At 33.8% G+C, this 22,356-nt stretch overlaps 3 protein-coding genes and 1 pseudogene across 3 annotated transcripts; 1 reads left to right on the plus strand and 3 right to left on the minus strand.

Annotated features, from left to right (window-relative positions):
- Positions 1–362: 362 nt before the first annotated feature.
- On the minus strand, positions 363–6,431 carry LOC123899988 (phospho-N-acetylmuramoyl-pentapeptide-transferase homolog). Its single transcript, XM_045951264.1, has 8 exons — positions 5,979–6,431; positions 5,825–5,896; positions 4,889–5,103; positions 3,981–4,431; positions 3,497–3,561; positions 2,408–2,595; positions 1,571–1,779; positions 363–1,060 (listed from the first exon to the last, which is right to left on the minus strand). The coding sequence occupies exons 1-8, from the start codon at positions 6,105–6,107 to the stop codon at positions 875–877; spliced, it is 1,515 nt and encodes a 504-aa protein (XP_045807220.1). The 5' UTR covers positions 6,108–6,431; the 3' UTR covers positions 363–874.
- Positions 6,432–9,906: 3,475 nt separating this feature from the next.
- Positions 9,907–15,327, plus strand: LOC123898399 (protein TOC75, chloroplastic-like). Its single transcript, XM_045949333.1, has 7 exons — positions 9,907–11,143; positions 11,409–11,630; positions 11,726–11,833; positions 11,935–12,126; positions 12,236–12,484; positions 14,441–14,695; positions 14,791–15,327. The coding sequence occupies exons 1-7, from the start codon at positions 10,037–10,039 to the stop codon at positions 15,028–15,030; spliced, it is 2,373 nt and encodes a 790-aa protein (XP_045805289.1). The 5' UTR covers positions 9,907–10,036; the 3' UTR covers positions 15,031–15,327.
- Positions 15,328–16,209: 882 nt separating this feature from the next.
- LOC123896332 lies at positions 16,210–18,381 on the minus strand (annotated as a pseudogene).
- LOC123896333 (ATP-dependent (S)-NAD(P)H-hydrate dehydratase-like) lies at positions 17,525–22,026 on the minus strand. Its single transcript, XM_045946734.1, has 9 exons — positions 21,879–22,026; positions 21,295–21,360; positions 21,067–21,143; positions 20,870–20,976; positions 20,673–20,787; positions 20,509–20,571; positions 20,266–20,429; positions 19,534–19,604; positions 17,525–17,645 (listed from the first exon to the last, which is right to left on the minus strand). Exons 1-8 carry the CDS (start codon positions 22,024–22,026, stop codon positions 19,574–19,576), a joined length of 771 nt encoding a protein of 256 aa, XP_045802690.1. The 3' UTR covers positions 17,525–17,645; positions 19,534–19,573.
- Between the last annotated feature and the right edge of the window lie 330 nt (positions 22,027–22,356).

Here is a 22,356-nt window from a genome sequence, read left to right on the forward strand (position 1 = left end):
GTAGATATTTGTTAGAGGTGTAACATTTTTTTTACATGTGATTCAAATTAAATCACGTCATTTAAATATTTTTTTAGATTTGATCTATAAAAGTGACACAAAAATTAATCTCTATTTCATATATGATATTATTATATGCAAGAAACAATACAGATCAAAATCTGATTGTTAGGTAATTTTTTAGCAGTAGATATATATTTATGTTATTTGGATTTCTTGAATAATTTTCATGCTAAAAAACTTCATATTAAAATTCATCACTTGTCGAAAATTTCTAAAATTTTCTGTGGTGCAAGTGTACAACTGTAGATCACTTTGTGGAGTAGTGCAACAAACCATACGAAGTTCAAACTCTACTTCACTTTTTGAACCACTCTATATTAAAAATGAAAAGTACTGCAACGGGGATGAAACCCATAATATTTTCAACAGCTAGAAGGTATAGTACTTCTGAACAATCTCTAGAGTATACAGTACTTCCCATACGATGCTACAACAAATCTTGCGAAAATTCTCACTCTAGTTCACTCACTTTTTGAATATGTGTTGGAAATTAAGTACTACAACTGTGATGAAAAATATAATATTTTCAATGTCTACAAAGTATACTCCACTTTTCTACAAACTCCTAAAGTATATTACCATACAATGCTAAAGTCAATATTCTATCCCACCAATGTCTGAAATTGTACTTTAAATAAAAGGATTATTTTTATTTTTATTTTTAAAAAGATAAGGTGAAAGTTTTGTAGCAATGAGAAGTGTGTAAAACAACCACTCTTGTATTGGTTGGTGTTCTAGATCAACTTAATGAGGATATGGTCTTGCTATTGTATCAGGTAAGAATGAGAAGTTTCACGTGGCTCAGAAGTTATTACGCTGAAATAAGACCCACATATCCGCCAAGCAAAGCCAGTACAGATGAGATCAGATATGCACCTAGTACAATATTTGGCTCTCTGAACCTGCTGCGCAGATGGAGTCGCCGATAAAAGGATGGCATTCTCAAAAAGCGCCAACTTCCTCCCAGCAAACCCTTGGTTACTTTCAAGTACAATACCTGAAACAGAAAAGAAAGCAATAAGCTACTAAAATAGGAATTATCTCCAGAAACTGACAACCGTTTGTATATTTTTGGTTCTTGTTTTTAGCCATAGAACAACTACACTCTGTTACTGGTAATAGACACATAAATTACAAGATAAAAATGTACTTGCTAGGAGTTTATCAGCTATCGAAGGACAGATTGGAGCAGAAAATTGAGCAGGCATTAAAAGTTAAACCGAAGGACATATTGGAGTAGAAAATTTAGCAGTCATTAAAACAAGACGCCTGTTACATGTGACAATTTTTATTTATCTTGTTTAAAACTAGTAGCACTAACCAGTGTTGTTTCACGTAACGGGTCCAAAAATAACAGGTGCCTATTTGGGAGTAAAGAAAATCACAAGAATGCTTTTGAGCATATTTCTCAAATTGACACTAGAGAATATTTAACTCACAAAATAAAAAGGAAAAAGAAAAATCAGATAACATCAATGCATGGAAGTATTACAAGCATGGAACAAACCTGAAGAACAAGTGATGATGACTCGACTATGAAAATTCCAGAAGCAATTAATAGTGGGAAGAACATTCCGGTAAATGCGGCCATTGCAGTTAATGCACCACCAAGGGCCAAAGATCCTGTATTACCCATAAAAACAGATGCTTTGTATCTGTTGTAAAGAAGAAATCCAACACAAGATCCAGCCATTGAAGCTCCAAATATAGCAAGCTCTGATTTAAGATATTTACAAATCAGTAACAAAAATATCAAACAAAATTCATGTCATAGTTAACAGTTCATTGTGTATACTCTACTAGTACTAAAAACGACCATTTCCTTGTCCTAGAAAAAATAACATATAGAAGGCATTAGGCAATATAATATTGTTCTGTCTTAAAAACAAAATGAGGTTTCCACTTCTGACTAGTGACAACAGGCATGGAGTAGTACAACATGAAAAATAATCAAAATATATTTAGATCCCGATGTTGATGAGAGACAATGGTCAAAGTGAAATAAAAATACCAAAACAATGTGATCTCAAATAGCATGAAGGTCATTACTGTCGTTTTACAAAGCTCAACATTAAGTGTGGAGAACGAGAACCTACACTTGCAGTATGAATTAAGGTCTCAAGAAGACCAACTTTATTAATTCATATACATTCATTCATATTGCATTATGATATTTAATTGCAAGACTGCAAGACAACATGATAGCCAAAATTACATTATTTACTCTATATTACTTAATTGATTATAGGTTGAACATGGAACTGGAATAATTGAAAAAGGAATGTCTGCCCTAGAGATACTATATTTCAAAGTCTATGGTTGACATAAAAGACATGCCACTAACCAGAACATATCGGAAGCACAGCTATTGACATTCCAATAAAAGCCAGTGCAGCAGTGCCTCCAGCAAGTCCGTCAAGAGCATCTGCTAATTTAACACCATGTCCCATGGAAACAAAACAACATGAGGTCAAGAGTTGGTAATATCGCCCCAAATGCACAAGGCCTAGTGGTAGTGGGAGCAATGCCTTCCTGGATGTAAATAAAAAGTGAGAGAAAGTAAGAGGAATGAATGATTTGTTGCCTGGTCAATAAAACAGATATCCTAAGTCCTAACTCCTAACAAATGTTAATATTGTGTAAAAAAAAAAAACCAATTTTAATATTAAGAATAAAATTTATGGAAGTGGTATGGTATCTCTATTCATAACTCTCAACTAGAGAAGGTCATTGTAATAAAAAAAAATAAAAAAAAGTAGAAAATTAACGGTGGAAACATAAGAAGTGACTATGGATGAAGGAGTGCTTCTTACAGGATGGAAAAATGCAAATGATAAAAGGAAAAATGGCACGCTGACTATGAGGGAGACTCCTGCCTGCACTCAGTCACGCCCAACTTTCACCACTCTATTTCATGATATCCCCTATTCAGTTAATCCACCCCCAGCCCCCCCTCCTCCTTCAAGCCTTGCTTCTCAGCCCATTACATCCTCCCCTTATTCCTTCTCTTCTCCCCCTCTTCTATACACATGTTAGGGCCATATAAGAGTACACAAGATGTCTCACTTATGGGCATCATCTTCTGTATTGTACAATTAGCAGGAATTGTACATTAAAAAATGTTCTAACATGACTGCAACTTTTCAGTTTCCCATATGATTTTACAGACATTATTCTAGGTGTCATATGTCCAATGGACTACTGAAGATTAATACTTAAGGTTGCTGATAAGAAAGTTTGAAACTAGTCTAGCATGTTTAACTGACAGCAAGACAGAAAATCTTTATCATTTATTTTTAATCATTGTATGACTCAGGCACAGAAGGGGGCAAAAAGTCATATTTGCAACTGCCAATAAAGTGCTTTTTGTGAGAACAGATATGTGAGTTACCATCAGAAAAATGTTGATCAGATTAGTAACAAGAAGGTATACATGCCATAGGGTGAAGATACACTGGTGATGTCCAACCAAAACGAAAAGCACGTTCCAACAGCTACCTGTGGTATCAAAATGCAGATTTACTAAATAGAAATGGATGTAATGTAAGCAATGTTCATTATTATTATTAAAAAAATAAATATATTATGGAATTTGTCCTTCAAATCCAGTCCTTAATCAATTTCTTTTAAATTTGAATGCTCACACCAGGAATTTTATTTCTTTATAGAACCAGGTGAAAGGCGGTTGGGCAGCGAGGATTTCCATGAGGCCGATTTGGATTACAAATTTGGCCTGATGAGGGACATTGCAAAAACTGATTTGTAGAGGGCTAAAGGGAGATCAATATTATCCGTGAGGGACCAATATTGAATTTTTTGGAGGGCTCAAAAGAACAACGGTTGAATTAGCTAGCAGATCAAAACTCCAAAAATAATGCTTTAAATTTATAAAAGAAAATAGAGTAATCAATAATCACCTCCAAGAATACTTCTGCCAATTCCGGTAAACCTCTCCAATGATTCTTGGTGAGGTTTAATATGTCACTAAGTAAACCGACTGCTGCAAATGCAATTGTTACACCAGATGCCCCAGCCACTTCTATAGACGAGGACTCGGTAATAACATGAGCAACAATTATACCAATAGGTACAAAAAATAAACCACCCAATGTGGGTGTCCTCCTTTTATGTTGATGTCTAAGAGGCCCTTGTTGCTTTATAACATGGATAGATTTAAAATGACCAAAAATCGGGACACAAACATAGCCAACAAAAGAAACCAAAATGGCTGATATGAGAAATGGTCGGGTCAAGTAAAAAGGTGATAACGGCAGTCTAACAATTTTCCATACACACCAATCTACATATAAAAGCAGTACTGTCAAGCCGATTACAAGCCCCATAGTCATGAAAAGGCCGACTTTGATCCTGAAAACAATTAAAATGTGAATTGGGTTAACGTAGCGTCACGGAAAATATAAATGCAATAGATAATAACTCATGTTATAGCTGACAGAAAAGGCAATCACGCGCTAACCGTGAAGAAGCATTTCTAGCTCTAACAAAAAACATGAAATCTCAAGTCATTTAGGTCACCACCTACACATTTGATGTCTATTAATCTCCAAATTTTCGTCTTTGTTGTGTTTTTTTTGTAAATTACGGGGACAGTACTATACATAAATATAATACATGTAGAAGAACTCCCGTTATTTTTCTAATAAATTCTTTAGAGGCAGAAACATAGTAAAATAACAGCAAATTTCTAGAAAACCATATAGTGCAATAGAATACTAGCTTTTCACTTTTCAACATATGAGATATTCCTTCGAGAAATAAGGGTATAAAAACAAAACCATTTGCACAAGTTCTACAACATACTTGCCTATGTTTCTTCTGTCCCCTCCCAATGGTTACAAGCCGATGAGCAGCCACCGTTAAAGCATCCTTATTTGATGCAGAAGAAGAAGGCAAATCAACATCATTCACTGGGGTAAGAAAGACATCTCCATCAAAGTCTTCACCATCACTGGATGAGAGCACATATGAAGTACTCTCTTCGGGACTCCAATCATCAAGTATCGGAAAGTCAAATGAATCCTGTAACACATAAACACAACAGATGTCAATATCATGAGTCATGACACTTGTCAGCAATAGTATAGATAAATCACAACTCATGACAAGCAATGAATCGCTGGAGCCTTCAAGGGATTCATCGAGTTAAATCCCAGATATAAACCCAGAAAATGTATGGAAGTGGAAATACATAGAATTGCTGACTATCACAGCAGTTCTGAAAATTAGTCAAATAACCAAAAGCACTTGTTGGCTAAATGCCTTCAAAATAAATTCTCAATATAATTAAAATAAAATATGAGCTTTGGTAAACCAAGGTTTCTTCTGCATGCAACTGCAGACTAATCCCCTTGAAGTAACTGAGATCTATTTAAGAGGTTGACCTCTCTCGATATATGTGAGCATTGATTGATCATCCAATTAGTTTGTTAGATGCATTTAAATCTAAAACTAACTGCAGTAAATATCTTTCAAAACTCAGTATTAGAGATCAAATTATGGTTTCAGAACACCTCAGGTTAATTTTCTCGAGAATTTTAACACTAAAACTTGTAAATACAAACCAGGTCATATATGGATAATCAATCTTGTCAGTGGTTTAATGTTCATAAACAACTTAAAAATGTTAATAAAAAAACACTTGATCATTCCTTCAGAGATCTAATTATCAAAGTTTTCTCCTAATGATCCATGAAATGAGACTATAAGAGCAAGTAATAATATTCGATAGTATAAAGTTTACCTCGTCGAAGGCTCGGGTAGAGGCATTACGTCGAACATAAGAGCTGTAACGTTGAATTACGAGTGGATGTAACTGCAGAAAATTGAAGAATGAGAGAATTAAAGAACGAAATGAATCAAATAAACATTGCGATCATGATCACGCGATTGATTACCTTGATAGTAGCCCAATGGAGGTAGGAGGTGGAAGAAGATGGAGGATAGAGGCTATGAATACGGCGATGAATAGGAGAGAGACGGAAATGGAGATTTAGGTGGTTGAGAATACAAGAATGAGAATTCATTGATTCGTTGAACGTAAGAGAGAGAAAGTAGATCTGAGGAGAGAATGAAGAAACTGTGATGATGATGAAATAGAGAATGGAATGGGCGCGAGTGAGTATATTCCATTTTGGAGAAAGAGGTTTTTCATTTTTATATACGAAGGAGGGAAAGTGTCAAATATGGTAGTTAATTAATTGCGACTTTGATATCATCGCGTACCCGAAACCGTTTGCTCTTGTTTTTGTTTGTTGTAGTAGGGTCGTTTTTATTTTGTTACCAAACATGCTTAATGAAAGGCTAAGCTAAGTATATACTCTGTTTGGTATTGCTATTTCTATGCTAGCAAAGTGCAGGGCCGGCCCAAGCCCAAAGCAAGTGAAGTTAGGGCTTTAGGCCCCCAAAATTTGGGCCAAGAAATAGGCCTCAATTGTTTTTTTTTGTTGTTGGGGAAATAGACCTCAATTTTTAATATAGAGATATTTGTTCCTAATTGTTGACAGTATTTTAGTAATAGCGCAGCGGCTGAAGGCCTTGCATTTTTTAGCTCTTGGTCACAGGATCGAAACTTAACTGTTGCATTTTCAATTTATTTTTCTAAAAATTATTAATAAGCCTCATTTTCCAATGTTTGAATAATAACACACCACCACCACCGTAATTGCTTTCTTGGTGAGCAGTACACCAATATAATTAATTCACTAACAAAGTTAATTTTTTGACCTGATGATTTATTATAATTATTCATAAGTGATTAAATTATATTTTACAAAAAATTATCAAAAAAAACTATTTTTTACAAAATTACCTATAACTTCTTTTCTTTTTCTTTTTTTTAAAACTTGATATCCGGCCCTAGGATCGACTAATCAAAGGGACCAATCCCACTATTTTTTGAAAACTTGAAAAAAGTAATTAAAAATAATATTAGAAATAAAACAATTGTTTAACAATTGTTTTAGCCGAGGTGTGACAACTATTATTGTATAAAAGGATTAATATTTTTTTTTTATCATTTCTTTTATTTTTTTTGACAAACTTTTTTTTTAATCATTTCTAAAAGGCCTCATTTAATTTTTCGCTTTAGGCCTCAACATATGTTGGGCCGGCCCTGGCAAAGTGGTGGAACTTCTATGTAGGGGTGATCGTATCCGAAACAATCCAAAAGTAAAACCGCAAATCGAACCAAACCAAACTGAAAATCGCAAAAACCGCATTTGGTTTGGATGTATTTGGATGACTTTCTTACTGAACCGCAAACCGCAAACCGCAAAAACCGCGGATAACCGCAAAAACCGCATTAAGTTACTATTATATATTTATATTTCAATATCGTAAAAGAAAATATATTTATATTCCAATATACATGCCCAATTACCAAGTCAGTCGACAAAATTAATCGAACTTCAAGTTGTTTTTATTTTTTGTACTGAAATTTTATTTTGGTGTTGTAATGTTATTTTAAATAAACAAATTTTATCGGTACCGTGATGTTATTTTGAAAATTCAATTTTTTTATATATTTAAAATTGTAAGTTACTATAATGTTATTTTGGATAAATAATTTTTGTTGGTATTACAATGTTATTTTGGAACTTCAATTTTTTATTTTTTTTTTATGCTTAAAATTGTTCGGTACAATCGTTATGTTTTAAACCGCACCAACCGAACCGATTCAAACCGCATTGGTTTGGTTTGGTTTGGATGACTTTTTAAAAATCAACCGAACCAAACCGAACCGCATGCATTCTTATCTCGCGGTTAGGATGACTTTTATGCTCAAAACCGAACCAAACCGCACCGCGATCACCCCTACTTCTATGGCTACACCTTTTGGGGGACTAAAATGAAAAAATTTGGAACCAAAAAACATATTTAACCCTTTATTTTTTTTGTAAGTAACAAAATAATAATATAGTAGTGGTTTTTATTTTTAAAATTACTAATAAAACAAGTGAAATGTTGGAAAGATAAGAACTTCCCTCACTTTAGAAATTGTCAAGTGTCCCATTGAAGGGTATTAGATGTCTAAAAATAATGTAACTGAACTAAAGTGAGTCATGTAACTAACTCAATCAAGCCATTTTTAATGCTATGAGAGTAAAAGTCACTTTTGAACCGAGCCAAATGCAAAACGGCTCCAATCCCGTTAAAAAAGAATTATTCAGTTTGCAAGAAGATACACATGTGACATGTTTTCCTTTTCCCGATGTCTAACCAAATTTAAAATTCAAATTATTTTTCCATCTCTTCACTTATTCAAAATTCTATTTCATCTTCACTCATTTTCATTTTATTCACTTCCCTTTCTTCCAAATTAACACATGTTCTCTTCTTTTTTCAGATTTTTGTTTTTCTTCATGCAAAAAGGTTTTAATACAAACATTATTGATGAATGATTTTTTTTATTGGATAAATGTTTTTTTTTTATTTTAATGAAAAATTACAAATATTTTGTAATAAAATCCTTTGATGAATAAAACCAATTACTTATATAAATTTTAACTATCGTATACGGGATAAACTATCACTGATAAAAATTGAAACGTGATTATATGTAAGACAAGTTATAACTGAAAATTATCATCATATACGGGATAAGTTATATGTAAGACAAGTTATTACTGAAAATATGTAAAACAAGTTATTATTGAAAAAACGCGATAAATTATAACTGAAAATAATTATATGTACGACAAGTTGTTACTGATAAATTTTTTTACACGGGATAAGTTATAACTAACATAAATTTCCAAATAACCATCATCGGGACAAATTATCACTAATAAAAATTATCATATGTGAGACAAATTTTAACTAATAAAATTTTCAAAAAAACTATTTTACACGGGATAAGTTATAACTGACATAAATTTTAACTATCATATACGGGATAAGCTATCACTGATCAAAATTTCAAAATAATTATCATATAAATTTTAACTATCGTATACGAGACAAATTATCACTGATAAAAATTTCAAGGATTAGTATGACAAATACCATAACAATAACTGGAAAAAAACAATTATGCCAAGGATCAAGTTTCACGCATAAATATGGAGATCTGTTCAACATAAAAGTCTTTCATACATATTTTTGTCAAAAAAAAAACTTTCATACATATTTTAAATGAGGTTAAAAAATAAGGCTTAACTATACATTTGGTCCCTTACGTTTATTTTAGGTTTCAATTTGGTCCCTTACGTTTAAAAAGTATCAATTTGATCCCTTACGTTTATTTTAGGTTTCAAGTTAGTCATTTCCGTCAAATTTGTCACATGTGGCAGTCAATTTGCATACGTGGACTGACACGTGGCACTTTGACACGCTGACACGTGTACTGTTCAAACGGTGTTAGTGACAAAACTAACGGAAATGACTAACTTGAAACCTAAAATAAACGTAAGGGACCAAATTGATACTTTTTAAACGTAAGGGACCAAATTGAAACCTAAAATAAACGTAAGGGACCAAATGTGTAGTTAAGCCAAAAAATAACTACTATAAATTTCATTTACACCTAAATTGTAATTGCTATAATTTTCTATTGTCAAATCCTAACTGTTTGTCGCTTTCCGTACGACTCGCACGAGTCTATTACTAGTTAGCTTCTAAGATTATGTTTGGATTCAATTCTGGAGAAGCCAGAATTGATTCTAGACCTGTAGACTTGATTTTGTCTTGTTTGGTTTCTCAAAAGTAGAATTGATTCTGCCTCCAAAATTGGTTTTACTTAAAACTATAAATCGTAGCTTCCGATTCTAAAATTGATTTTTACGCTCGAATTCTTTATTCAACTTTCAAACATAAATCAATTATGTGAAATAAAGACATACTATTTTCCAAAAGTCAAAACCATTTGATTTTGGGAAGCAAAAACCCATCATAAACCCTCTTATTCTTTCTCTTTTCACTTTTATAGTTCTCTCCGTCGTAACCGTCACCACCAATGATGTCTTCCCTTACTCCCTCCAACAAAATCCGCGTTGGGCTTTCCTCCAATCGTAACAAAAACAACAATAAACCCTCTCTCCCCAAAACTAGCTCTCGTACACAACCCTCTCGCCGTCGCCGTATCTTCAAAACCCTCTCCACCACCCTCGCCGTTTCCTCCGCAACTTCCATCGTCCGCCAAATTAAACCAATTATTCTCAACGGAAACGACGGCGGATTTGGTGGTGGACATATCGGTGGTGGAAGTAATGGTGGCGGTGGTGGTGGAGATGGAAATGGAGGAGGAGGAGGATTCTGGTCTAGATTTTTTAAACCGGCAGCAGCAATTGCTGATGAAAATCAATCTGATGAGTTTGATTCTCATGGTATGCCAGTAAATATTGCGATTCAATTGAACAAACTTAGTGGATTTAAAAAGTATAAGGTTTCTGATATTACATTCTTTGATCGGAATCGGAAAACAAATGTTGGTTCTGACGATTCGTTTACCGAGATGATTACTATTGTTCCGGGAGGAGTGTATACTAAAACACAGCTTCAGAAGGAATTGGAGAGTTTGGCATCAAGTGGAATGTTTGAGAAGGTTGATTTTGAAGGAAAAACTAATGCAGATGGAACAATTGGAATCAAGGTTTTGTTTAGTGAGAGTACTTGGGAAATTGCTGAAAATTTTCGTTGTTTAAATGTTGGTATGATGCCGCAGACAAAGCCGGTTGAATTGGATCCTGATATGACTGAAAGGGAGAGGATGAAATACTATTTGAGTCAAGAGAGGGAGTACAAAAGGAGGATGGAAAAGGCGAGGCCGTGTATTTTGCCAAAGACGGTACATATGGAGGTTATGGATATGTTGAGGAAAGAGAAGACTTTGAGTGCTAGGTTGTTGCAGAAGATAAGGGATAGAGTTCAGAAGTGGTATCATGATGAAGGGTATGCTTGTGCTCAAGTGGTTAATTTTGGAAATCTTAATACTAAAGAGGTTGTTTGTGAGGTTGTTGAAGGAGATATTAGTAAATTGTCTGTTCAGTTCCTCGATAAGCTTGGCAATGTCGTTGAAGGCAATACTCAAACCCCTGTCATACATAGAGAGCTTCCCAAAGAGGTACAATACAATATACATTGCATAGTTATGTAATATTTTATGTTATGTTATCTGTTATATATGGGAGATTCCTCGGCATCTTTTTGTTTGTCGATTTAGAGGGTTATGTGTTTTTGTTATATGCTGCAAAATTGATATTTCTAGTATGGTTAATTGCTTTCAAATTCAATGATTTTATTATTTGCTTTGTGATTTGTTTTTTTATCGTAAAACTGCTCATTGGTTTTAGTTACTCACTTGATTGATGTTTGTATTGGATTAACAGCTGTTTCCGGGTAACACCTTTAACATTGAAGCAGGGAAGCAAGCTTTAAGAAACATAAATTCTCTTGCTTTGTTTTCGAATATTGAGGTTAATCCACGGCCTGATGAGAATAGTGAGGGAGGCATAATTGTTGAAATTAAGGTAAAAGAGTTGGATCAGAAGACAGCTGAAGTCAATACTGAATGGAGTATTGTTCCTGGACGAGGAGGGTATCCCACCCTGGTATTTCCATAAAATTAAACATCAATTTTCTTCAACAACTGATGGCTCTTTCCTGCTCAATTAATCTGATTATTTGCTGTTCAATTTTTGTTCAGGCCTCACTTCAACCTGGTGGAACTATTAGTTTTGAGCATCGGAATCTTCAAGGACTGAATAGAGCTGTTAGTGGTTCTATAACGACCAGCAACTTTCTCAACCCTCAGGTACTCTTGAGCTAGTCTGCTGAGTTTCTTCATTTTATTCTACAAATAGTTGTGTTTCGTCAATATTGGTATCTGAAAATGTTCATCATGTTTTCTCCTAGGATGATCTTGCATTTAAGTTAGAGTACGCACATCCATATTTGGATGGTGTAGATAATCCACGGAACCGTACTCTCCGTGTAAGCTGTTTCAATAGCCGAAAGCTAAGTCCAGTATTCACTGGAGGGCCTGGGCTGGATGAAGTGCCACCAATATGGGTTGATCGTGGTGGTGTCAAAGCTAATATAACAGAGGCAAGTTACTTGTTCTTTATTGTTATGTGACCTCATAAACCTTGGAGTGCCTATTTAGGCTAATGTGGTGATTTTTTATATTAAATTTTATGGTTTGTGTGCCGAGCAGAATTTCACGCCACAGAGTAAATTCACTTATGGACTTGTAATGGAAGAGATAACAACTCGAGATGAAAATAGTCAAATCTGTGGAAATGGTCGAAGAGTATTACCTAATGGTGGAATTAGCGCAGATGGACCTCCTACCACCCTCAGTGGTACTGGCGTTGACCGCATGGCATTTTTACAGGCAAATATCACTCGTGATAACACACGTTTTGTGAATGGAGCTGTAGTTGGACAGAGAAATATGTTCCAGGTGACTTATCTAATCCTAGCACTAAATGTCTTTAAAGTTGCTCACATGGATGGTTTATGCCTTTTTATTATTCTTGTGGGTTTTAGAAATAGTGACTAAAAAAAGAACCATTTCTGAATATTCTTTCAGCTTTTTGTTTTGCTAAAAATTCAAATCTTGACTTGGGTGGAGAAATAAGATGTTCTGAAGAAGACAAAGAGGTGTAAGGGCAGAGGCTGTTATGTCTGTACAGATAGATGCCGCAGTGTTCCTTAATATTTTCCAAAATCATTTAGATTTTATATTTATGACTTGGCCACAATAATCTTTTCACTTTGACTGCACAACACAAATGCCTCAAACTGACACGTGTTTGGAAATATAGAGCCTGTTAGAGATAATAGTTTTGTCATGCAGTTGAACCATGAAAGAAGTTAAAGTTCCATTCTATGTTTCTCCTTTTTATCTCTTTTTTTTTTTTTCGTTTGTATGTTATGTATGATGTATGATTGAAAAAACAATCACCAAGCCTTCTTCCATTTGGTAAGGTCCATCACGTCAAATTGATCAAACAACAAACAACGCCATTATTCCACATTGCCATGTATTGATTTCAAAATAGACAAGTTTCCTCTATATCTTTCTTAATAGTTTGACTTTCTTTTTTTTTATTTTTTTTTTATCTTCCTCAACCTTTAAATATTGGACTATCCTTCATCTAGTCAATCCTCCTCACTGGTTTTTCTTTGGGTTCTCTCCATATATATACCAACTATCTAAGATTTAGATGAGATTCTAGTATTCTACAATCTTTTTTTAGAATGAGAGCTACTCCAATTTTTCCTCTAATAACTGTGTTCCTAAACCCACTTTGTTTTATATGACTACTAAACATAAAATTCTCATCTTTGTGATACTGGTTTTACCTTCTTGTTTACTCTTTGCTGCTAATATTCAGTCTTATAGAGCATTGTATATTTTTATAATTGTGTGCTAAATTTTTCTTTTGAACCCGAGTGATGCTTTTCTATTAGCTCTCTCTCGAGTAAAGTTTGCTAGTTGTACCTTTTTGGATCAATACCGAAGTTGGCATATAAAACCTATCTAACATGACAGAAGTAGCTAGAATATGCTATAAGGATATTACCTTACCTGTGCAGTGACTTGTAGTCAATAGTGTGCCATAGTGTCTTAGTAGAATGGCCGGTGGCCGCTATTGAAAGTCTGTAGCAGAGCTGTAACGACCACTATAGCAGCTATTCGCACCACGACAACTGCTAAATGTTTCAGGGTCAAAATCTTGTGGCATCAGTTTTTATTTTATTTTATTTTTTGAAATTGAATTTTAATGTTTATTTACTGTAAGCCTTCAGATGCTTTAACTTGTTTGTTTTATTGACTTTTTTTTTTTTTTGTATTTCTATGTTTTATTATTTTATGAATATTTCATGAACTTTAAGTATTATTTTTATTTTCAGCATTTATATATTAATCTTTAATAAGCATATAAAATTCAGAATAGCGCCCTCCGGCTGTAGCGCTTTTTAGCTTGGCCTCTAGGCATTGTTGTCCTGTATTGATAATTATGGATCTTATATGAATTCAAGATGGTAATGGTAGTTTAGTGTATCGGATCTTTTTGAGGTTAACTTGTTAGAGGATCATACCTCGGCTAATGTTAGCATGATTCCATCTTTTGGATGTGGAAGCATTCTTTTTAACCAACAACTAAACCTTTTCTATTATATGACACCGGCTGGGTAAACCATTACCGTTGAGTTCTACCTACAACACATTTTCAGTTAACCCTTTTAATTCAAGGTCCAATTTGCAGTACCTTCCAGGACAAGATATTTATGTTTTTTTATTTATTTCCTTCGAGGACAAGATATTGATGTTTTATTTATTTATTTTAGACTCTTGAAGTATGCTATACCAGTACTTTCTGATTACCGTTTCCACAATTGCAAACTGCAGGTAGATCAAGGTCTGGGCATAGGCACCCAGCTCCCATTCTTCAATCGCCACCTGCTAACTCTGACACGATTTATCCAATTGATGTCTGTGGAGGAAGGAGCTGGTAAACGACCACCACCAGTGCTTGTCCTCCACGGTCGCTATGGCGGTTGTGTTGGTGATCTTCCAAGCTATGATGCGTTTACTCTTGGAGGCCCTTATTCTGTTAGGGGTTACAACATGGGTGAGCTTGGTGCTGCTAGAAACATGGTGGAGGTAGGAATGACTAGACTCATTTTATGATTCTTCGTCAAGATTTGATTTTAGTTAATTTTTATTATCTGTGTACTAATTTCTTTTTCTATCTACAGCTTGCAGCTGAGTTACGGATACCTGTTAAAGGCATGCAATTGTATGGGTTCGCTGAGCATGGCAATGATCTAGGGAGTTCAAAGGATGTCAAAGGAAATCCTACAGAAGTATATAGGCGAATGGGTCAAGGTTCATCTTATGGTGTTGGTGCTAAGCTTGGTTTGGTCAGAGCAGAATATGCCATTGATCATAACTCAGGAACTGGGGCATTATTTTTCCGTTTCGGAGAAAGGTTTTAAGTTGCAAATTAGTCACAGTATATTGTAAAGAGGTTTTATTAAACTACATTTTTGGTTTAATTGGACACAGTGCTAATACTAGAGTAATAGACTCTTTTCGTAATGTTTGCTATTATATTAGATGCTTTTTACTTTTTGTGGCGCTGGCTAGTGATCATTACAAAGTCCACAAGTACAAATATGAACTTTCATTGATAAATATAGTTGTTTGATGATTTTTATTTTGACAGTATAATTGTCTGATGATTAAGGATTTAAATATTTGTCTGCAGATGTATAATTAAGTAAATTCGTATATCTCATATTTTGCACTTTTATCCTAAAACATGTTTGTCCAATGTTCGCATAAAAAGCTTTAGAGTTTCACTGTTTCCAAATTTTTTCATGTCACCAATATACATCCCTGATTGAAGTTGTAGCCTGGTAGTGATTGGTATCTGTTAAGTCATTGTATACAGTCAAGGTTAGGGATCCATTTAAAACTAAGTGAATAATGTTAGAAATGTATTTTGATATCAAATGCATACAGAAAGACAAACTTGATTAACATTTTGCAATTCAAAAGATCATTTTAAAATATTGATATATAAAAGACTATTGATACAATCCTATAATTTCAAGGACTCTATTGATATCAAATGCATACAGAAAGACAAACTTGATTAATTCCATATTTAGTCCCTTATGTTTATTTTAGATTTCAATTTGGTCTCTTATGTTTAAAAAGTTTCAAATTGGTCCCTTATGTTATTAATCTCAACATAAGTTGGTCTTTTTTGTTAAATTTTGAGTTAATTTTTTCTAACTTTTTGTTAAATTTTGAGTTAATTTCTTCTAAAACTTTTACTTAGTACTCTCCTAAGTGGTCCACGTACGCAAATTCATTAAACAAGTCGACGATTTAAACAAAAATTTGACGAAAAGGATCAAATTGAAACTTTGTAAACATAAGAGACCAAATTGGAACCTAAAATAAATATAAGGGAACAAATATGCACTTAAAGCCTTTATTTTTTAATTATATATCGTTACAAAAATAATATTCATGTGTAAAGTCCCCGCTGCAGAATTGATATATTACTTGTGTAACTGTAGCGTGATAATGCATGCATGGCATCATGAAATTATGGAAAGAAATAAACTTCCTCAAGGAGAAATATGCTATTAAGTGAGAAGAAATAATATGCTGCTATAATATTGTTGACTGCATGCTTTAAAGAAAGAAATAAAAAATCATGAAGATGTGTATGGTTGCATGTTGAGGTGTAAATTATTTCAAAGCCATGAAGATGTCATTGAAGACACTATTGGCATGCAAATATAACATATGTAAGTGCCAAGACAGTGGAATGAATTACAATAAACTTGGTACAAACCATACAGGATAAGGACGAGGAATATCATCATGCTTTAATTTCTTCACAGGAAAGTATTTGATGCTGCTATCAGTCAAACAAAACATTCCCAACTGTAAACTTGACCATGGATTTGCCGCACACCCATGATGAAAAGCAAAATAGATGATATTCCCTCTAATTAAATCTTTGCTGAAATTAAGTTCATCCCTTGACATTACTATGCTGCTCAAATTACTAACAAAAGCCACTCTATCTTCTAGCTCCACATTCTGCCACCCAATAGGATCCTTGTTTGTGTCCAGCTTGAACATTTCAAAGTTGTTAACCTGCAGTGGCTGAGCATAATCTGTGAAAAATCTGAAACCGTTAGCGTTAATATGTCGATTTTCAGGCGTTGTAACCACATTACAGAGCATATAAATGAAGTATAACTCTCTTAGTGCTTCATCTTTGGCTAGATAACAGAACACGCCATTGCTACGCTGCCACTTAAGAATACTTATAATTGGAAACTCGGCCAACACTTTAGCCTTTGGAGGTCCATTAATGGAGTCCTTGAGACAATAAACCAATATAGAACTTGAGGATGAGTCACTTACAGCTACATACAATTTTGTTCCAATAATTTCCACGTCCCTAAACCCTGAATCCTTATCCGACACAACTATAGTCCATGACTTTTCAAAGAGTTTATAAATTGCAATGTGACAAAAATCATCGAAAAGACTGACTAAATGACAATCAGAAGAACCATTGCAGTTTGGTTTGGAAGAGGCCACCATTTTTTTTAATTGTGGTTTTTCTCTATCACCTCGGACGGGAAAATACTCACAGGTGGGTGGCAAGGGCAACTTTGATGGTATCATGATTCTAACATTGGTCACTGGATTCCAGAAGAAACATTTCACAAAAACTCTTTCAGAATTGTCACTCATAATCAACCATCCTTTAATTGAGCCAATACATTTATCGGCGTACCTCAATGGTGGATTGCAAGGTGGTGATGTAAACTTTTTTTACTCAAGCTGAAAAAGAACCTTGAATATTTGAATTGTAGGAAAACTTGTGGCATTTCAGGTAAAGGGTAGCAATGCTTGTTTTCAATGACATTAGAAATTGTTTTCCTGCAAGAACGGCATACTGCTCTCAATGCAAGGTAATCGTTAATGAACAAACCCTTTGTAATCAGCTCCAACACATCAACTGGTAGATTTGTTAATATGTTGTTTTCTTCAATCTCGCACTTTTCATGAGCCACTGCATAAATGAAATATAAGTTTCTTCTGATATAAAAGGCCAAATCTAATTGATGTGTAGAGACCTATGAAACCCAAATACTCAAAAGTTGGAGATGTATCCGTACCAGATAGATACTCATAGATTCGCACCCTAAGTATAAAAAAAAAATTACGTTTTAAAAAGTATTTTGGAGTGTTATTTTGACACAGCTTTTGTTACACAAATCCTACTCAAACACTGTTTATACATACTTTTTGCTTTTTTCATAGAAAATACTGTTTAGGGTATGATGGGTTGCTCAAACGGTTTGAGCTAATATTGAAAGGAGTAAAGGTCTAAGTGTTCAAGTTAAAATCTAACAATATATGCAGAAGTATAAATAATATTATAGTAATTAAGTAAAAATATACAACTCAGAACACTACTCACACTAAAATAAATCATTGCCGAATATGCAAGAATAGACAAACCAGAAACTAAAAAATAAATGTAAGTCAGAGATTGCACGTGTATACATACAAGATTTACGAGGTTCGATCAATTTGTGTAGCCCTTTACGAGGTTCAGTCAATTTGCGTAGCCCATTATACACGAAAAACCCTACTATCAACATGAGAAACCCTTGTCCATTGATAAGTTTTCTAAGTTCTTTGGTAGCTGGACTAAATTGTGTTTTAACTTTGATTATCTGATCTCTTCCTCTTTCTCCTGTTGGTATCATTGTTTTAGTCCTCCCATTCGGTTTTTGAACCATCGTTTGGTACCCATATACTCCACTCTTTATATAGACAGATTTAGGAATGTATTGAATTGAGATTTTAAAGAATTTTTTAAAAAAAATATTAAAAAAAAATCTTGTGGTATCCAATTTAGAATTTTATATATTTATATAATATAAACAAATCTTATGGCTTTTTTAATAAAAATAAACAAATTTTATGGTATTCAATTAAGATAATCAAGATTATTTTTTTAGGACAACAAAATCTGATGATATCGAAAAGTCTATATATTTTGATGGATTCATAGTTTTAGTTCATATATTTCATATCTTTTTTTTTTTTGTTTTTTTAAATGCGGATTTGACTTGTTGGTTTGTTCACAGACCTATTTTTTTAGCAATTTTATTTTTAAAATTATTAACAATGATGTGGCAAAGAGATATACTACTTTTTTTTTATAAGATACTACTTTTTATTTATTTAAGGGACTATAAATGTATAATATACTAGTTTTTTTCTATCAAAGAAAACAAAATAATATATTAATTTTTTGGTAAGTAACAAAAAAATAATAATATAGTTTAAAAAATGAAATCTACACGTTTGTTTTTTGAGTAGAACAGTTTCTATATATTTATGTCTTCCTATTTTTTTTTTTTTCCATGGATGAAGCCTTTAAATATCTTCATTTTTTTCTAGACATCTTCATCTGTTTCTTGAATATACTTGGTGTGTTTGGTAAGTCCAATAAGCTAGCTTATAGCTTATGGGACCAGCTTATAAGCTTGTTTGATAAAAATGGACGTGTTTTGTAACAAGCTTATCTAATTAGCTTATAACATTTTTTGAGATGCTATTTCAAGTAGCGTATGAGCTTATAGCTTTTTACATTTTATTTCATGTTTACCCTTAAAATTATAAACCATGTACTTATGTCATTTTGTATTTACAACAGCTAAATTTGTCAAACACTTTAATTTTATTCTATTAGCTTTTTAGCTATAAGTTAGCTTATAACTTATTTTTACCGAACAGAGTCATTATAGAGTCATTATAGATAAATCAATAATAATAAAAAGTAAAGAGAACTCTATAAGACTTAAAGAAGAGCAATTGAAGAATACAGTATCATAAAGTTTCCTGGAAGGAAACTCACAAATATAATGCAAAAAATAATTACTTACTTGCCTTCCATAAAGGATATCACCATGGCCGCTACAACGTCTAGGAGAACCATAGACACTTACTGATTTGACTGCATAAATAACAGACTCAATCAAATGGTTTCCAAACATCTAAAGCTATTCAGAGTAGCTTCTCAACACAATCAGAAATACAATTTCTTTAGATTCTTTTTTTCCCTTCAAAATCTTATCCAAACCATGAAAGTTTCCAAGAAAAAAGGGTAAACAAATGCAATCATTTTTTTTTAGCAAGAAATCAAAGGATCATAATCTGCCTTCACACTACATATGTCATGAATTAGCCAGAGCATCAAACTGAATACACTGCTTATGATATAATGAATTTATGGAAACAAATGAAATTGAACAGGAACACACACAAATATAACATTTATAATATGACTCATTAGCCAGCTTAGCCCTTGAAAATTTCAATTAGCTGGAGTGAGTACTACATTACAATGCTGATGAAGTTAGCATTAGCCAATTATATTTCATAATATTGAATGCAGCGGAAGAGAAACTTGTTTAAATCTCTAAATCCATATAAGTGGCATGCTTTTTTGGATTTACACAAGTTAGGATGCTGAAAAAACATGTTACAGTAAACAACCAACTATACTAATCAGAAACACACCTCAGAAATATCAAACAACAAGCAGAAAAACGATTGGTTCTGTAAAACATTCTGGCATAAAAACCAGTGATCTAAAATGGGGATTGGGATCTTACTGTTTGGCAAGAGATAGCACTTGCCGAGTAGCATCATCGTTATTTACTTCAGAACTCGGTACTTTCTGTACAAGTCGCTTATATTCATTGATATTTGGGGTTAGAACAGCCAAGGCATAGCCACTAACAAGTTCAAGATGATTTGTAACAAGAAAAATCCCATCCTGAAATATGCCGAAACAGTAAGCAATAAGCGCATGTTAATCACATTACAATGCGATGTCCAAACTTCAACATACATACCCCATCTATCACAATTGGGATGTTTGATTTTCTTGCATGCCTGATGATTTCAGTCACACAGTCCTGACATCATCATGCAAATGTTAGATAAATAAGCGATTTGCAAGTGTATAATAAAACTGGGATTGAGTGATTCAAGCGAAGCTTATGAAGAGATAGCATACCAGAAGAAATGGATCTCTTCCTAGGCCTGGACCAATGACTAGACAGTCAAATCTTTCTAACCATTTGTCAACTTCAGCAAGAACTTTGCTTGCTATGATTTTCTTGTCCTCCTCCCTGAAATCAGTCTCTCGCTAAAATCAACATTCACTAGGTATTTTTTGAAATGTGCAGTTCGGAAAATGAATCGAAGTAGTACCTGACACTATATGACTCTTCCAAAACCTGCACAATCAACTCAGGACTGTAGCTTTTGATGACAGGAGCAGCATCTTTTGTACAGAATACATGTGACAAATCTGCACCCTTCATAGATGGAAAAAATAATAGTATGACAATGATTTCATTCAAGAAAACTTTGAAAAAAGAGTAAAAAGAAAGATTACAGGTACTAACAATTTTTAAGGCTGAAATAGCAGCAAAATATGGGGCACCTGTATATTCGCGGCACCCTCCAATAACAGCTATTTTCCCTGATTTGAAAAATAAGTGAGATATTCCTTATTCTCTATCCAGATAGACACAAACATCATATCATATAAACAATACAAAGTTAGTACTCGAGACATAATTGACAAACATATTTCTTTCTTAATTTTCTTGGATAAACTAAACACAACTCACCACAGCCTTGGTAGGGCTTCAATTGCCAAATGTAATGAATTAGGAAAAAAATACCCAACTCCGAAACTTGTTATGCTAGTCATATTTGCAATAATCAGGGAAATTTTTATCACATGGAAACATTTAGAAACAAAAGGGAAGGAAACGACATAGAAAGAGATTGAAGGCGTAGCTCAAGTCGATGAACCAGGACACTAGATAGAAAGAGATTAAGAGGATGTCCGGGGATTCAAACCCTGACTAGTGACTACTAACAGAATTTTAAATAATGGTTGCATTTGAGTCAGGATACTTGATATTTCGGAAAATCGCAACCAATTGCTTGATCTACAAATTTGTGGACAAGCTGTTACCGGAACTTCCAATAACATATGGGAGACAGATTTCCCACGACTATTGGGAGTCGTTCCTCCATCTAACGGGCGATCAGGATATTCTGTTAGGCGCTAGAAGAATCTCTTAACGAAATGCCCACAAACCCCACCAACGAAATTCTCCTGATGCACCTAAGGGCATATATTCTTTATTTTTTGGGAAAATTTTTATTGGCCAACACAACTGCCGACCGTGTGCATACTATGTACCTCCCACTGTTGGAAGATCCACACACAATAAGAGGATATAGTTGGGGTTCAGCTTGTTTGGCAACGTTGTATAGGGGCATGTGCGATCTCGCAGATCAAAGCCAAACAACCAAAACCCTGTCCGGATGTGCCTTACTTTTGCAGGCATGGGCACGTTGTCGAATAAGGGAATTTGATCACGAGAGACGTAGAAATCCACCGTTCAATAATAGGCCATTGGCTCTAAAGTAAGTATCTACTAATTTTTTTTTTTTTTAATCAATCTATTATTTATTAATAATAAATATGTATATTTACTATGATATTAATCGTATCGTGAAAATATTATTTTAGGTACATTGCTTCCGGAAAAAAGTACTCTGGCGGTCCGGACCACGATGTACAGGGCGCTACAAACGTGCTCGATCGTTTAACGGAAGACGGGGTAATATATATTCTCTTAATATTTCTTTGTTATTTTTAAACTAAATAAATGCAT

The sequence above is a fragment of the Trifolium pratense genome, linkage group LG7 (genome assembly GCF_020283565.1).
Source record: "Trifolium pratense cultivar HEN17-A07 linkage group LG7, ARS_RC_1.1, whole genome shotgun sequence".
Taxonomy (NCBI): Eukaryota; Viridiplantae; Streptophyta; class Magnoliopsida; order Fabales; family Fabaceae; genus Trifolium; species Trifolium pratense.